Source organism: Galeopterus variegatus, unplaced genomic scaffold (genome assembly GCF_000696425.1).
Source record: "Galeopterus variegatus unplaced genomic scaffold, G_variegatus-3.0.2 Scaffold9953, whole genome shotgun sequence".
NCBI classification, from domain to species: domain Eukaryota; kingdom Metazoa; phylum Chordata; class Mammalia; order Dermoptera; family Cynocephalidae; genus Galeopterus; species Galeopterus variegatus.
This window is the reverse complement of record NW_007736064.1, coordinates 25,013-43,796: the sequence shown is the minus strand read 5'-3', so window position 1 is coordinate 43,796 and position 18,784 is coordinate 25,013. Positions and strand designations below refer to the sequence as shown.

The window sequence follows — 18,784 nt, the reverse complement described above, 5'->3', positions numbered from 1 at the left end:
CTTGTAGGTATGTTTTAATGCAGATCTCTAATTTTTTCCTTAATTTTCATTTTCAGGAATAGACAATGGGACTAAAAATTGAATATTAAATAAAATTATTGTTTGTCAAATTACAAAAAAGTTAAAAAGTTAGATACTAATGGTTTTAAAATAAATATATTGATAAACTGCCTTCAAAATAGTTATACAAATTTGCAAGCTCATAAGCAATACCTTACTTACCCTTTAGAATGCATTGGGCCTATATTTTTATGCCCACAGATTTATGTCCTACTACTATCTTGAGTAAACTCTCCTGCTGAGTATAGTCTGGTGACCACCTGTCACCTGTACACAATGTTCACTGTGGTTGTAGCTCTTTCCTTCTGGGATGTCCATGCCCCTATCCCTGCCTCGTTGGCTTTTTTGTGCAACTCATTCTCAATCCATAAGTCCCAGTTCAAATTCTCCTTTCTCTACAAGACATTGCCCAACTAGCCCTGCTCCTGGTGCTGTCCCTGCTCAGAATTCCTTTGTTCCTTTCCTCACTCACATTCATTATCTTTCATTTGACATGTTACATATATACCCACACACGAAACAAAAACCCCAATTATCAGAGGTCCTCCATTCTCATGTTTTATATACTTATCTTATTTCCCCAAATAGTCAACAACAATGGTTCTTGAAGGATAGTCCCCAGACTAGCAGCAGCAGTATCACCTGGGAACTTGTTAGACATGTCAGTTCTTTGGTTCCACCCCAGACTTACTGAATCAGAGACTCTAAAAGTGGGGTTCAGGAATTTGCATTTTAACACGACTTCTATGTAATTCTGATGTGTGCTGAAGTTTGAGAACTACTAGTCTATAAATTTCTCAAGGTTAAGTATACAATGGTACTACACACACACACACACACACACACACATGCACACACACACAATCTCTCTATTCCATAAGATTATCGGGGTTTTAATTACAGTAGAAGCTAATGCTCATTGAGTACCTACTATGTGTCAAGCATTATATTTGTATTACATGTGCATCATCTTTTACATTCCTTGCAACAATCCTATGGAATATGAACCACTGACATCCCTAATTTACAGATGAATAAACTGAGGAATAGGGACAGTTTAACTTAATTACCCAAAGTCATACAGCTATTAAATGTATTAGTGTTAGAGTCTGGATTAAATCTTGGGCTGGCCAGTTGGTTAGAGCTCAGTTGGTTACAGCGTGGTGTTACAACACTAAGGTCAAGGGCTCGGATCCCCACGTGACCATCCACCAAAAACAAAAACAACAACCAAAAAAAAAAAACCCCCCAAAAGCTCAAGCAGTGGGACCCCAGGAACTTTCTCTTAACAACTATGCTCCTTTGCCCTACATTCTGCACAGCTCGGATCCCCACGTGACCATCCACCAAAAACAAAAACAACAACCAAAAAAAAAAAACCCCAAAAAGCTCAAGCAGTGGGACCCCAGGAACTTTCTCTTAACAACTATGCTCCTTTGCCCTACATTCTGCACTGGGGATTTGGCATCTGGTGTTCTGCTCTTGCTCTGTTTAGAGCAGTGCCTGATTGAAATAGCTTTCTCCTTCCCCAGGTGATGACGGAGGGTAAGAATAGGGAGGATGCTTAGAAGACCTTTGTACCTTCATGTTTTCCAAAGAGTTTCTACGTTTAACAACTGTACAGAGCAGGGATTCTTAACCAGGGGTCCATATAAAGGTAACAAAAAATCTGAAACGCCTGCAATTACATGCAAAAATGTGTTTGTGTGTCCATGTGTATACCCATTTTTATATTTCTCCTCAAATTCACTGAGGGATCTTCAACCTCAAAATGTTAAGAATTACCACTCTAGAGTCTGCAGTTTTACAACTGTAATTTAGAACTGGAAGAACCTTAAAGAATGCACAGCCCGGGATTCTCATAAGTTGTCCTGGAACAGGTGCCCCACTGGCTGTATTAGAGTCACCTGACCTCTGACCTGAAATGGGACCAAGAATCTGTATGTCGAAGTGCCCCGAATGATTCTGATGCACACACAGGTTTTGAAATCAGTGTCCTGGTCCAGTGGTTCTCAAACGTTGGAGGGCATCAGAGCTCCCTAAACAGCTTGTTGATACACAAATTGCTGGGCCTTGTCCTCAGAGTTCCTGATTCAGTGGGTTTGGTGGAAACCTGATAATTTGCATTCTAACTTTTGATGCTGATGCTTTTGGCCAGGGTCTACACTTTGAGAACCTTCATTCTAGCCCAGTCTACATATTAAAGATAAAGAAAGTGAGAACTGGAAAGGGTTGGCTCATTTTTCTAAGGTAACATGATTAAGGAAAATCAAGGACTTTTTTGCATACATCTCACAACATTAAGAAATATACTCTTACTTATGGGTCATTGAGAATACAGTCATATCAAACTGAACAGAAAAGAAATTGTGTTTTTCCATAGAGCGAAATCATTCAACATCAAGGCTATCCCTGTGAGGAGTATGAAGTCACGACCGAAGATGGGTATATCCTTTCTGTTAACAGAATTCCTCAAGGCCTGATGCAACTTGAGAAGACAGGTATGGTTCACACTATGTCACCCCGGCATGGCACTCTCCCCTGCAGTCATGACTTTGTTGTGATTTGACTGTGTAGAAGAGAGTCTGGGTTCTTAGTACAGACTAGGGTCCATTGTTCAGGTCAAAGGATGGTGTCAGTTCCCCCATAATCTTCATCACCACCACCTGACCCCACCCCACCATTGTCAATTATCTCAAATAAACATACCATATTTGCTTTTCAAAAAGCATCCTCAAGAGAAGTCCATTTCTTGATCCCTTCTAGAATTTAACTCATTATTAAGCCTATATAGATATTCTAGAACATTCACTGATGATTCCTTGAACAAACCACACCAACTCCTGCTCTTGAAGAATGCAAACTCCAATATGGCACCCAATGCTCACCCCTGCACATGGTATTCCCCAACCAAAGAGCTCTTTAAATATTTAAGATGTTGCCTAGGTTTTCACTAGAAATTTTTAAGAACCAGGCTCTATTTGCACATTTTTAATATTTGATATATATTTTGATAGTTTGTATTTCCATTTTTTGTGTAGGAGATTTTCAGCTATTTCTGTCTTTTAAAAAATTAATCTTCATTATTCAATGAAGTATGTCTATTGCCCACCTATATTTTGCTCTATCCCTTTTAATACTCTATGTCTATAGCAGCAACTACATTGTCTGTCATGTATACAGATAATATAATTTCTTATGTTCTTTCTATATGCCAAGTGCAATGCTAAGTGTTTTATTTGCATTACTCTCATTTAATTTCACAATAACCCTAAGAAACTACCACTCACAAAGGTTAAGTAACTCACCCAGAAAGTCTGTGTCAGTACCTGCTGGTGAGTTGCAAAACCTGCACTCAAATCAAGATAGGTCTGCCATTATAGCCCATGTTTTAATTAGGACCAGAAAATATTGGGCAAATGCTACTGGGCTTTGGTTTACAAAAGCTTTGGGGTTCTCTTTTATTTCAATTTGTGCTGGTGTAGCTTTTTAAAAATCAGCTCCTTTTTTGCTTCCCAGCTGTGTTTTATCTTATATACATCCAGCATGCTCCCACTTCAGTGCCTGTGAACTTTCAGCTCTCTTTCTGACCACGGTTTCATCAGATATCTATGCAGCTTGCCTTGGCCCTTCTTTCAGGCCTAAGAGTCCTTCCCTGACCACCCTGTTCTAAATAGCAACCCCCTGCTACCTATTGAGGGCTAGCCCCTTGCCCTGCTTGCTCTTCCTTGAAGCACTTACCACAATCTGATATGATAGATATTTGCTTCTCTATTGCCTGTCTTCCCCCAACCAGAGTGTAAGCTCAATGGGAACAGGAGCTTCATCAATTTTGTTCAAGGCTATATCCAGTGGCTAAAAGAGTGCCAAGCACATTCTAAGAGCTAATAAATATTTGTAAAATGAATAACAAATTTTTTATAAATGAATATTGGGGACACAGAAAGAACTTTCCACTAAGCTCCATGAATCCTGGGGGTAAGAGGGAGGCACTACTCTTCCAAGCAGTCGAGTGACTGCAGCAATGACTAAGCTGAAAGTTCACCTGCACCCTCTATTCACAGATGAGTTTGTTTTCTCCCATCCTGTCTACTTAGACTGTTCGCTCATTGCCCAGGCGTTTGGGGCTCAATAAGCCTTTTGGTCCAGGCGGTGCAGAACACTCCCCTCTAGTGGCTGATGCTGTTCCTGCAGCCTCCATTCACCTCTTCAAGGAGGCGATCTCCCACTGCAGAGGAAAAAAGATTTTTCACCATCTCTTCAAAAAGAGAGCCGATGAAATCATACTGAAAACAACTGAAAAAGTTTACTGAAGCTTATAGCTTGTGATAAAATCCTTTTAATCTTCATTAAATAATTATAGTTGGCTTCAATATTTACATCAAGAGAGAAAACAGACCGGGCCATCCAATGTAACCCTCACACACTCTGTGTCTGTAATTTAAATAGAAGCCCATCATGTTTAATTGTGATGTTTAATGGACATCCTTGCAGTTTAAGATGACACTTTTAAAATAAAATTCTCTCCTAATGATGGCTTGAGCCCTGCCACTCAATGGGAGAATCACTCACACACTCTGTGTCTGTAATTTAAATAGAAGCCCATCATGTTTAATTGTGATGTTTAATAGACATCCTTGCAGTTTAAGATGACACTTTTAAAATAAAATTCTCTCCTAATGATGGCTTGAGCCCTGCCACTCAATGGGAGAATCAGCAGAGCCTGTAGGATCTTATTTGGAATTGACATTCTCCACTGTAATTTAGTTCCTGTTTATTTTTAAATTTTCTTTCTGTTTCACTGGAAAGGAAGGATGAGGCTCAGTTTTAAACGTTAAAAGTGTACAAGTTGCTTTTTTTTTTTTTTTTCCTTTTTGTCTTTTTCCGTGTCCGGCAACGGGATTGCAACCCTCGGTGTTGCTCCCACACCTCACTCAGCCAGTGAGCGGGAACTGGTCTGTATGTGGGATCCGAACCCTTGGTGGGAGGGCCACCATGCTCCCAAGCGGCGCACTGTAGCAATGCGCCACCGGGCCGGCCCACAAGTTGCTTTGTTACAATAAGACTAAATGTGTACACAAAGGGAAAATAAATAAATAAACAGAAAGCCCACGACTCTAGGGGACTTGTGAAATGATATAAGGAAGCCAGGCCTCTCACTAGGTCATCCACAAGTACAAACTGTACCGCTAAGTAGGGCCACACTGACCTCAGCCATGGGAAATGTCCTAAAGACTCCAAAGGAGAGTATCAATCAACATAACTGAGGTCACCTCCCTGAGGGTTGAGAGGGTTGACTAAATGACCAGACATCACAGAAGACCTCAAATAACACCGAGGTCCTTTGTCCTGGCCCTGCACGGGCAGTCCTCAGTGACTATGTGTTCTCTCCCCAGAGGGGCAAAATGAGGAAAATGAAATTCATGAAGACTGTGCAGATGCTGGGATGAGTTTGTTGTAGAAAGGCTTTTGTCATATAGGGAGACTGCGTACAGATTCCGTACCCCTTTATAACAATCATAACTAGAGCTTCCCATCTGATAAGAGGTCAGGCAGCACACTGAATGCATGACGCACAGTGCCTCATTTAATCCCCCAAAACCCTGTGAGGTGGGAGATTGTATCCTCATTTTGCTAATGGGGACACTGAAGCTCAGAAAATCTCTTACCTCCGAGAGTCATAGCAATAACCACGACAGCAGCAGCAGTAAAGCTGCTCTTTACTACAGGCTTCCTCTGAGCCGGGTACTGTGGTAATGGACATTGCATCCAGTAGCAGATTTAATTCTCACAAGTCCTATCAGGGCCACGGTGTTCTTCCTTCCTAGTAGTTCAGCATTTTATCAATCTTTCAGTAATATTTGCTGATGTCAAAAATGGTGTGTATAGCTTAATTTATTTAACACATTAGAATTTATAAATCCCTTAATCCTTTTTTATCCTCATGCTATTTTGATAACTTTTTATTTTGCTGATGTCAAAAATGGTGTGTATAGCTTAATTTATTTAACACATTAGAATTTATAAATCCTTTAATCCTTTTTTATCCCATGCTATTTTGATAACTTTTTATTTTGATAAATTTCAAACTTACAGAAAAGTTCTGGGAATAGTACAAGGAACTGCCATATGACCTCTACCCTGATTCACCTAGTGTTTACATTTGGCCTCCATTTATTTTATCACCTTCTCTCCATCTCTCCCACCCCTACATGTATCATTATTTTTTCCAAAACCTCTGATAGCAGATTTGAGACATCCTGCCTATTTACCCTTAAATACTCCAGTGGGTATTTCCTAAGAACAAGGATAGTCTCTTCCATAACTACAATATATTTATCAAAAATAGGAAACTAACATAGTCTGTATTAAAATTTTCTCAATGATCCCAAAGTCCTTTATAGATGTTTTTCCTCCCCCTGGTCAATAATCAAATCCAGGATCATGTACCACGTTTGGTTGTCATGTCTGTCTCCTTTGCAAACTGGACAGTTTTTCTGTCTTTTTTGACCTTGCCACTTCTGAAGAGTGTTGGAAAGGTAACTTAATTTGTTTTTCTGATGTCTTCATGGTTGCTTCTCAGCCTTTTGGCTAAGATCAAGTGTGAAGTTTCTTCCTGATGTGATTCAGGTTACACACTTCTGGCAGGAATGACACAGAAGTGAAGTTGTATCCTCGGTACATCATGTTATAAAGCACATGATGTTGGCTTGTTCTGATACTGCTGATGTTAACCTTGATGATTTTGTTAAGGGGGTCTCTGCCAGGCTTTTCTACTATAATGTTATCACTTTTTCCTTTCTGATGAATAAATAATTTGTGGGGAGGTACTTTTAGGATATATAAATATCCTGTTTGTCTTCCAACTTTCACCCACTAATTTTAGCATTCATTGGTGATTTGAATCTATCTGTATCTATTAATTGGCATTATACTGTAAACGAGATTTTCCTTCTTCCTTAATTATTTGTTTGTTCATTTATTTATTGACATCTGTATGGACTGTAGCATTCTTAATTTATTCAATGGGATAGAATTCATTCTATAATTATTTATTTTAATGCTCAGATTTTCCTGTATTTGAAAAGTGGGAGCTCCTTCAAGCTGGCTTGCCATTGTTTTTGACATGAAGGTCCATTACTCATTAGACCATTATATATATGCTATATATATCTTAGTCATTATACTATACTATTGCCCGGGCACTTCCGATATTTTCTGAGGAGCCCAGACAAGTCCAGTAGTAATAATTACACAAAACAAACAACAAAACCAAACTTCATAGATTCTTCCTTTGTGCCAGATATGCTGTCTTTTCCTTGTGTTCTATTTCATTTAATCATAACAAAAATCCCATTTTACTGATGAGGAAATCAAGACACAAAAAGATTAAATAACTGACTAAGATAATCAAGCTAGCAAGCAGCTGAATCAAGATTTGAATATAGATGTGTCTGACTTGGAAGCCCTTGCACTTAGTGGATAGCGAGAACGGTAGAGAACATTTCACACAGTGGAAATTTTCTCCTTTTTGCAGGTTCCAGGCCTGTGGTGTTACTGCAGCATGGCCTGGTTGGAGATGCCAGCAACTGGATTTCCAACCTGCCCAACAATAGCTTGGGCTTCATTCTGGCAGATGCTGGTTTTGACGTGTGGATGGGAAACAGCAGGGGAAACACCTGGTCTCGGAAACACAAGAACCTCTCCATAGACCAAGATGAGTTCTGGGCTTTCAGGTATATGAAAATCTTGAGAATGGAGGTAGACGTGGATATCTTTCAGAGAACTGGGTAAAGGATTATGGCTTCTAATACTCGTTTAATTTTATTTTGGTTGGGTCTTCAATATCCTAACATAGTATCTCCAAATTTTCTTAACTAACTATTGATTCTTTGGGGGAAGTAGTGGGGAATATTGGATTCCGTAAGTAGAAGTTTGGGATGGGCTAATGGGGTAAGAATGGTGGTGGTGGCAGGTGACTGAGGTTGGAATGAGAGAAGTGTAAGTCCATTTCCTTATAGGTGGGTGTCCTGGGACTAACTCTTCAGTGAGTGATGACAAGGGTTTGTACTCCAGAAGGAGACCAGGCAGCATTGGGGGAAAAAAAAAAAAGAGAGAGACAGAGAGAGAAACTATCAAGCCTCAGGGACCATCAATTTAACTAACACATCTCTCATTCTCTTACAAAAGATTTTTAATGTTTTTATTTAAATTGCCCGTGAACTTTCAACCTGCTCTTTATACCCATCAAAAAAGGGTTCCTGCAGCATCTTTAGTACTTTTCCTATAAATGCATTTGCATGGCCTGTGCCATTCTGCTAACAGTGTACAGGACACCTCCACTAGGAGGTGGATCACATGTTCAGTGAATATTTGCTGAAGATGATTATCACTCTGTGATAACTCTATGTACAAAACGGTGGCTTGCTGACAGCCTGTGACCCAAGAGACATCCATACATCAGAGGCTTGAAACAAGTCTGTGCTGAGTTGTGAGGGGCACAGTAACAATCTGTTGGGGTTGACAACTCAAGGGCTTGTTTGTAAACTCAGAGGGGAGGGGAGTGATTGTGTTTGTTTTCGATTGTAATTTTTCATATAACTTTGTCTTTTCCCCTTGTAGTTATGATGAGATGGCTAGGTTTGACCTTCCTGCAGTTATAAACTTTATTTTGCAGAAAACGGGCCAGGAAAAGATCTATTATATCGGCTACTCACAGGGCACCACCATGGGTAGGTTCAAAGGAAAGCAGGTTTGTATACTCAGAAGAAATGTGAGCACATGGCATGAAATGTGCCTGGAATCGGTCACCTCGCAATTCTCTCAGATTTGGCCTTATCTTCTTCAGTGACTCAAAGGGCCAAGGGAAAAAGGGACTGAATTGAAGGAGCCCTCTGGTATAGCAGAAACAGCGAGGGCTTTGGAGTCAGACGGATGTGGATTCAGTACTGTCTCTGCCACCCCTTAGATAAATATCCTTAAGAAAGTTATTTAAACCCCTGGTCTCAGTTTCTTCATCTATAAAATGGGAATAACTCCCTCTTAAGGGTGTTAGAGGTGTTTGTTTGGACTATTCAATATGATAAATTATGTAAGCTCTGTGAAGACAGGGGTTTAGTCTAACACACATCTATAAAAGCAGTTCCTGGCACACAGTACACACTCCATAAATGGGTTGAATGAATGGAGCCCTGAGTTCAGTGTCTGCCACATAATAGGCAATCAATAAACAGTAAGCATTATCATCATACTATAAACAGATCTGATAGGGTTTTTACTCAAGTCTTTCTCTTTTTCTTCTAATGCCAGTGTCTGGAATTATGTGCTGGTGTCCTTTCACTTTTGATGAATTTGTGAGCCACCTTAACTCATGGCCCTGTGCAGAGTACAGATCACTTACCTGTGGAGATGGGAGTGGAGACTGTGGCTGTCCTAGCCCAATATCAGAATAAAGCCAGTAGGAAAAGTGTACTTGGCTTAGATTAGGAGAAAGGAAGATCATGAGAGGCACTATGTGTGCCATGAGGAGAGGCCCTCTGGGGCTCACAAGAGCTCTTTACCTTTGCCCTGAGGCCAAACCATAAGTTAAAGGCTAGTTAAGGGCAGTGTAGGAGACAAGTGTAGGAGACAAGGAGACACTTACCAGAAGAAATATTTATTCTTGGACTAGCACAGCTGTGTCTAGCTATCTCAACAGGATTTACACTCATTAGTATGGAAATATGAAGTTTTGTAAATAATTTAAATTTTTTTGCCCCCTTTGGTGTCTGTGGTTTAATATCATTATTATATATCATCCCAGCCTTTCTAATAGTACTGATTGCTTCTTATGAACACCTAGTACCTACCAGCCTTTATACACGAGGGGTCTTCAGAAAGTTCATGGAAAGATTCGTATTATCTTTTAATTATGCTTTTCCATGAACTTTTGGAAGTACTTTTATATACATCATTTTGCTTCATCCCCACACAAGAATATGCAGTAAAGATTTGTATCACTATTTGACAGATAAAAAAAAGTTGTAGCTTAGTGACAGAGCCTGACCACAGTTACTTACACAGTAGGCCACAAAGCCAGGACCTGTTCCCATGTACTCAGTGCACATGCCACATAACTACTAAACAATGAGTTCTGTAAATAGGAATTATATTCACACATTCCTCAACTTCTAGAGTCTTATTGCCACCTCCAGAGTTATTGAGGATTCTTATGTCAAATCCTTCAAAAAACAGCCATAGATGATCTCTAAAACCTGTTGTCATCCTGAAAGCATTGTGAATTCAGGTCAACAGTAGGGAGACCTCAGCCAGCTTTTAGTTAACTCAAAGGATGCGTGTTGTTCCCTTGATTCAACAATACACCGCGGAGCCGGTCTTAAGCCATTTGGTTTCTGAGACCTCACTTTGGCCATGGATACTGACTTGCCAGGTAATTTGATTCTGCAAAAGCTTACAGTGATGATTAAATGTTGCCACCGAGCCATGAGTTCACCTTTTGCTAAACTCTTTATCTCACAGAGAGTGGCCAATTTAACTCTCCCTGAATTTCCTCAGGTGTAGGCTCTCTCTTCAAGAAGTAAGGAAAATAAAGTACTTGCTCTGAGAAATTTCAAGGGAATAGAAGCCACTACTGGAAAGGGATGTCCAACATTTGTGTAGGTCCAACATTTTCTAGGGAAGCCTGATGTGTATCAAATTACTTAAATCTCTCCTGCAAATTACTCAGCCCTAGCAAACACACCTTAAGGAATGAGTCCGAGACTCATGGCAAACCAGATTGGTAGAGACTAAACTACATACGGCCCAGAGCCCCTGGTCACTGACTTGCACAGACTGATTGAACCAGGGTCTCATACCAAGTCCATGGCAGGAATGAGAATTAGAAACCAGATCACTAGACAACTTATCTACCAGTCTAGGCTACAATTTGGGTTCCAGAAAAGTTAGGGATGAAGGAAAAGCAGCAGAAACCCTGCAATCCTTGATGCCCTTTGTTATAGAACATACTTATCAAACAAGGTGATTTCTCTAATTCTCAATTTCTACTCACAAGATTCTGGGAATTAAATGAGGTAAGAACCATAAAAGTCCCCAGTAAAATATCTAGCTTATAGTTACCTCTCAATATATATTTTTTCTCAGTCAATATTATTGTATTTAATAGTTTAATTCAATGAGAACCTACTACTTGAAAGCAAATTCAAGGGTTCTTCAAAAAGTTAGTGAAAAAAATAGGATTAAAAGATAATACAAACCTTTCCATAAACTTTTTGAAGTGCCCTCGTATGCTAGGTGTCATAGGGAACACAGAGGAGAGGAGTTTTTGCTCTTCCCCCTGACCCCAGGGATCTTATATTTTTATGAGAGTTAAGACACAATCACACATAATTATTGAAATATCTTGATAAAAGTAAAATACACATTTTATGAGTTCTAGATATTCATTATTCATACTGACATATTTATTCTGTTGCAGGCTTTATTGCATTTTCTACCATGCCAGAGCTGGCTCAGAAAATCAAAATGTATTTTGCTTTAGCACCCATAGCCACTGTTAAATATGCAAAAAGCCCTGGGACCAGATTTTTGTTGCTGCCTGATATGATGATCAAGGTATGTGACTCCTCAGAAAATTCCATATGTACATAAAAGAGTCTTTCAGCCCAGTTTCCTAAAATATATCCTTTTAAATTAGAGCCACTTCTTTTCTATCATGCAATGACTACTGTTCTTACACTTTTACAGGGATTGTTTGGCAAAAAGGAATTTCTGTACCAGACCAGATTTCTCAGGCAATTTGTTATTTACCTTTGTGGCCAGGTGATTTTTGATCAGATTTGTAGCAATATCTTGTTACTTCTGGGAGGATTTAACACCAACAATATGAATATGGTAAGTAAGAGCTTCGTCACCTCCTAGTTCCCCAACACAAATCTGGGGGTTATTGTCTTACTCCTTGAGAGAGCACTAACCCAGTGAATACTTAGAGAAAGGATGTACTCCCAGGAATTCAGTCTCTCCAAATTGTAAGGAAATGGGAGAAATATTTGAGCACGCAGCTGAGGCAAGGGCAGATATTAAATCACATTATTGCTAGATATTAAATCACATTTATAAATGCAAGAGATCTGAAAGCAGCTTTACTACAGTGAATTAACATATGAAAAAAAGTAATTAGAACCTGGTGGTCACCAGAGAGAACTGCCATGCGTCATCCACCCTCTTCCCTCCACTTGGGTTCTTTTGGTTTGGAGGTTAAGTCCTCTGATAAAACGTCTGGGAGTTTCAATCTGGCTTAGGCATACCTACCAGTTGGTGAATGCCACTGGGTAGGTTCCCCAAGAATCATACTCTGAGATGGAAATTAATGTGCAGAGTGATTTGGGGTTCTGCTCTTGGAATAACACGTGGAGAACAGAAGGAAACGGGATTCAGTAGATGAAAAAGTCCAGCTGTGATGCAGTCCCAACAGGAGCCTCAGTTGATTCTACAGGGATTTGTGAAGATGGGATGACCTCTGAGAGTTGTCTCAAATTAGGAGAAGGGGGCTGGGTCTTTATACCCCCATATCAACCATTCGTTTAATGCAGACGACACCAGTAACCGGAGACACTGGGCAAGGCCTCTGTCTGCAGTGGGGCAATCCTCAAAGCAGGCTGACACATAAAAAAGAATGAAATTCTGCCATTCACAGCAACATGGATGAGCTTGGAGAAAATTATGTTAAGTGAAATGTTAGGCACAGAAAGAACAACACTGCATGTTCTCACTCATATGTGGTAATTAAAAAAGAGAACAAAACAAACAAAAAAACAAGTAAATAAAAAGTTGAATTGTTAAAAGGAGAGAGAACTGTGCTTCTTAGAGGTGGGAAAGGGGAGAGGGAGGAGGATTGTGAGAGGCTGGTAACGGACACAAAATTACAGCTAGATAGGAAAAATAAGTCTTATTTGTGTACAGTCAACCCAGCAATCTATAATTAGCAATGATTTGCTGCATGTTACCAAATAACTAGAAGAGAGGAGACCAAATGTGTGCATCACAAAGAAATGATTAAGTTTTGCAATGGTGACTATGCTAACTACCCTTAATAGATTGTCAAACGTTGTATACACGTATTGAAACATAACTCTGTACCCCATAATATGCACAATAAATGTGTTTCAATAAATTTTTTTTTTTAAGAATTCTAAGGAACTACATTAGTCCTCCCTTATCCACAGTTCAACTTTCCTTGGTTTCAGTTACCTGAGGTCAACCATGGTCTGAAAACATTAAATGGAAAGTTCCAGAAATAAACAACTCATAAGTTTTAAATTGAAAAACTAACAAAGCAGGATGACAGTGGAGGACTGTCTGCCATCAGCACTCTCAGCGGCTGCGGGAATATGTTTTTAACTCCTGATAACTTCTTTTTTTAAAATCAATTCTTTTGATTTATAGCTACCATTTGATAAGCACATATTATGTTCCAGGCTAATTTATTTCCTGAGATAAGCCTTTGAGACAAATGTTATCATTATCTGCATTTTACAGATCAGTATACTGCAATTTAGTGTATTAAACAACTTGCCCAAATTCACTTAAAAATTAAGCAGCAGAGGTAGGATTTGAAAACAGGCCCAATTCTAGAACGCTTATCCTAAATATCTCTGGTAAAGTTTTTTAAAAGAAATGGTCAGTTCTCTAATAAGAACCTATACATAGGTACCTAGGAATACATTTAGTGACATTTTGTTTTTGTGCATGTATCTATTACTGTTTCATAGATAATTGCTGATAATTGAACAATGCTCGTATTTCTTAGTCTGACATCCTGGAGATTTGATCTTGACAAGATGCATATCTTATGAGCTTTTCCATGTCCCACAAACCACTCATGCTTTGTTACAGAGCCGAGCAAATGTATATGTTGCCCACAATCCTGCTGGAACATCTGTGCAAAATATTCTACACTGGAGCCAGGTAAGAATGTGAATTTATGGTCTTTGCTTAGGATCCTTGCACATTTCGTCTAGAATAGTCAAAGGATGCCCTTTTGATACCACAGGAGTTATTTCACGTTCATTCTGAGATAAAGTGAGAGCTGGTCAATGCTGTTTCAACTGTGAATGTGATGTAGATCTTTAAACTTTTCAGGAGATGGGAAGAGAGAACTGGAGTGACCCAAGGACATCTTTAGTGGATTTTAAAAGTGTGAGTTAAGATGGCTTGAGAGAGACTGTTCTCTGTCTCTAGCCACCTCAACGATGTGGCTAGAGAAAATTATTTTTCCACATTCTCCTTTTAGGCTCCTTCGGCAGCATGGTCAAGTAGAAACAAAAAATGCTAAGGTGAGGCCTAATGGCCCAACCAAAGAGATCTTCACAGAAATTCTTTGTAGCTTAAACTTTACCTGCAATCATAGGAGGGAAAGTCGTGTGTGTGTGGTGTGTGTGTGTGTGTGTGTGTGTGAGACAGAGAGAGAGAGAGAGAGAGAATCATCAAAACCAAAGAAGAATTCTGAGTTGGATTAGATTTTGGTCACTATCTCCCAGGATCACCGCATTGCACAATTTTGGGGGTGCTTTCCCATTGCAGATGCAGAGTATGGAGCTGTGCAGAATACCCATCCACACTGATTGCACTGGGAATATACTTCCTGGAGTTGATAATGTGGTAGCTAAGCACTTCATAGTCCAACTTTCTCCCCAAAAGAGCCTCATTCTTGCTTTTCCACATTCCTGAGGATTACCCCAGAGCTGAATGGAGGAGCAGCTGAGCTTCTGTTCTCTGCTTCCCTCACAACTGCAGACTTGGTAGCAGATTTCCACCACCCCACCTCCATCCCTGCACCCAGTGACACCTTTGAGTACCTAGTAAATTGCAAATTTTGATCTCCTTTTAGGCAGTGAATTCTGGGGAACTCCGGGCATTTGACTGGGGGAGCGAGACCAAAAATCTGGAGAAAGGCAATCAGGTAAGAAAATCAAATACCATCTGCTGAAAATATATCCTTTGGAAATCTGTGAGAGGAAAGTTATATCTACACTCTATTCTAGAGATGGTAATGAAATATGAGAATTCAAGCAGAAAATAATAGTGTGAACTGTCTCTATGAACAAGGCACTGGGCTTCTCAGGGGCAAGATGGGGTAGACTTAGTCTGGGGAAGAGTGTAGTCTATGGCGGATACTAGAAGGATGCTTTTAGGATTTAAAAAACAAATGCAGATGATAAAGGTCAGGTTGTTTCATGGTACAGTAGAAAGAACATTAATGGCAAGTGTGGATTACTGTATAATTCTTGCCTCCGCACTGTAGACTTTTGTGATAGTGGGTAAGCTGCTTTGATCCTTCAAGGCCTCAATTTTTTATCTTTAAAATAAAAAGTATTGGACTAGATAATCCTTAAGAGTTCTCCCTAGTCACACTTTTAATGAATCTGTGATTTGCAAGTTAAAAAAATGGGAAGAGAGGGGTGGCAATGTTATTACATTGCCCAAGATAATATGTAGCCAACTTTATGGAATAAAATTTAAGAAATAAAATTGTAAAGGATCAGAATTGGCTTGGTCTGCTCTTTTGAGCATAAAATCTTCACTTAAAAATATTGGTTCAGGGGCCAGCCCGGTGGTGCACTGCTACAGTGCGCCGCTTGGGAGTGCGGTGGTGCTCCCGCTGAGGGTTTGGATCCCACATACAGACCGGCCGCTCACTGGCTGAGCGAGGTGTGGGCGCAACACCAAGGGTTGCGATCCCGTTGCTGGTCCCGGTCCGGTACGGGCGCGACACTGAGGGTTGTGATCCGTTGCCAGTCACGAAAAAAGACAAAAAGGAAAAAAAATAATAAAAATAAAAATATTGGTTCATATGTGTGTGAATGTAAATAAATATTTACCATACAAACAAAGCTAGAGGGAGTGGATTAGACAGTCTTATCTTTCCTGAAGAGTTTCACATCACACTTAAAATCCACCACTGCACATCAATCTAGATATAAAATGCTAGGAAATTAAACAGACTGTGTAATGCCCCTGGATAGCAAACTCTCAGTCACAGGTGTCAGCTACTTCTTTTTAAATCCTTCATTAAGTCCTAAAATATGTCTTTAAAGAAAGCATTGTTGCTTTGCCCCCCACAGATTTGTCACCCCTTGTCCCCTGGGTGACGGAGCCACAAAGGATTACTCAAAGCCCATCTCTTCTGAGCAGTGAGAAGCCCCAAAGTGGTTAATCTCCCAGAACCCTCAAGAGAGAGGCATTCCTTCCATTTGGGAAATTAACCACGGATTGGGGTTCCCTTCCTGTATTTATTCTCCAGCACAGGAAGTTACAGCAAGAGACATAGGTGGGGTTACAGTTTAACAATATAGGCTGGTAACTTTCCGTGAAACAAGTCAGATGACATTCTATTAGGCAATCAAGTGATCCACCAACAAAAGCTTGATCTTAGCAAAGATTCTCTTCTTACAGCAATTTCCCAGTATTTTTACATATCAATCAGGAACTTAGGTCTGTCTTTGACCCAGCAGCCTTGCTGTTACAACTCTTTATCTTACAACAGAGACTTAATAGCCTGGGGAAATTTTCCTGTTTTTTGCAAGGTCAATATTTGAAACTGCAAGGCTTTGGAAAACCGGGCCCTGTGAAGTACATATGCTTTATACATCTTCTACAAGTATTCCAGTTCTAAGATAGTTTTAATTTATTGACATTTAATGGATTTAGTTGTACAGAAAGTGATGCATGCAGAGTAGGCACCAGAAAATGGTAATGAAAGGGAAAACAAACACACAAAAAAGTGTCATAGAATCACAGCAACTTAGAGCTATACATACCATTTAGTTCAATCTGTTCACCTGCAAGATGAGAAAAAAAAATTACTGGCACCATAAACTATTCTAACCTTTCATACCTAAATTAGGCTGTAATTCCACATTCTTAGGGAGCCACAGAAATAAGGGCATTGAGGATTGGAGCCAAGGCATCATGGTGGGTTTTCTGAGTAAGAAATGAGCTTCATCATTCCTATGTAAAGTTCTGTGTACTGATTTATCTCAAGGGCCCAGGCAGCAGGCTAATTAACTAGCACTGCTTAAGTAAGAGAAGTTCCCAGGAATTAGGAATACTTCCATACCCTTTTCCGGGTGATTTGGATGGGAGGAGGCAGGTAATGAAGGTTGGAGCAGGTATTTAACTTTTGCCTCCCCTTGATTCAAATCACCTGAGTGTCATAAGCCAATTCATTTATTTCCTCATGTTTTTGGAGATACAGTCAAGCTAGGCCTGGCTCAAGGGCTGCCTGGGATGACATAGTCTCAGTAAGGATCCAGAGCCTTCCCAGTAGGTTCCTCTGCCTTTGTAACATATTTCTAATTCTTGCCTCATGAAATGTTTGCAAAGTTATCTTTTCAAAGAACAGAGACATTACTTTTTAAAGCAATTTATTTGCAAAATATTTAATAGAAAAGAAAAAAATTATTTTACATCTAAAATACAAGGCAATTTATGTGTTTTTCCACTTGACCTAGTAAGTTATTACAGATATTATTCTCATTTCACAGATGAAGAAACTGAGGTTCATTAACATGAAGTAATTTTACTTTAAAGTTGAGGCTGGAACAGAAACTCTAAATTCTGTATGGCTTAATGCTCATGCACCTTCCACCACAACACATGGCATGCTCATTATGTTTATTTGAAATGTCAATTGTGAGTTTGGAAGTCCAAATATTATCTAGAATTTAAAACTATTTCTTTTCTATAGCCAACTCCTGTCAAGTACAATGTTAGAGACATGACAGTCCCTACAGCAATGTGGACAGGAGGTCAGGATTGGCTTTCAAATCCAGAAGATGTGAAAACCCTGCTCTCCGAAGTGACCAACCTCATCTATCATAAGAACATTCCTGAATGGGCTCATGTGGATTTCATCTGGGGTTTGGACGCCCCTCACCGTATGTACAATGAAATCATACATCTGATGAAGCAGGAAGAGACCAACCTTTCCCAGGGAACGTGCGAGGTCATATTGTGAAGTGTCTATGTTGACAAGTCTTAGCAACAACCTCGTGGAAGGTGGGGCTTGGGTCTATGAGCAGGGGATTTAGGGAGGATTTCCAGAATAGGAAACCTACCATGTGGGCAGAAGGGAGCTGGAGAAGCAAGAACAGACATATATTATACACACATTCCCCCAGATTTCCTGAATTTGGCACTAAAACATATACATTTTTTTTTTCAGTTAATTAAACTACACATTGGGTGAACACAGGTTTCACATGCTATTATATACTCTACCGTCTTGAAGCGTAGCTTTTACCCAACAGCCAGAAAGTATCTAGACATTCTCTACATCACTTAGGTAAACCTCCGTAAAGCATTTATTTTTTCTGTAAGCCGTATTTTCAGAACAATAAAGTAAAATGACAATTTAGGACAGATACTGAGGTCTCAAATCTCTGGACTTTGACTTTCACAAAATAAGCGAGACATTTTCACCTTGTTGCCATAGAGACTAACACTACCTCAGGAAGCTGAGCTGCTTTAACAACAAAAATCAATGTATAGTGTGAATGAAATACATGCTAAACATTTTCAGGATAGGCCCAAGTTTTATGGCTGGATCTCAGAGAAGGCAATTTTGTAGGATATTTATGAGTTTTCTAATAAATGCATTATGCATTGCATAAAGCATGTACTATATGTGTATGTTAGTATCTAGATTCTAGTCCAAGACTGTTTG

At 39.6% G+C, this 18,784-nt stretch overlaps 1 protein-coding gene across 1 annotated transcript in view; it reads left to right on the top strand.

The window, feature by feature from the left end:
* LIPM (lipase, family member M) overlaps positions 1-18,122 on the top strand; it is a 21,782-nt gene extending 3,660 nt beyond the window's left edge. The window contains exons 2-9 of the mRNA XM_008593991.1: positions 2,444-2,561; positions 7,598-7,796; positions 8,683-8,792; positions 11,537-11,673; positions 11,806-11,952; positions 13,954-14,025; positions 14,948-15,019; positions 17,807-18,122. Coding sequence (XP_008592213.1) covers positions 2,444-2,561; positions 7,598-7,796; positions 8,683-8,792; positions 11,537-11,673; positions 11,806-11,952; positions 13,954-14,025; positions 14,948-15,019; positions 17,807-18,076 — 1,125 coding nt within the window. The 3' untranslated portion in view covers positions 18,077-18,122. The remainder of the gene's footprint in view (positions 1-2,443; positions 2,562-7,597; positions 7,797-8,682; positions 8,793-11,536; positions 11,674-11,805; positions 11,953-13,953; positions 14,026-14,947; positions 15,020-17,806) is intronic.
* Positions 18,123-18,784: the final 662 nt, after the last annotated feature.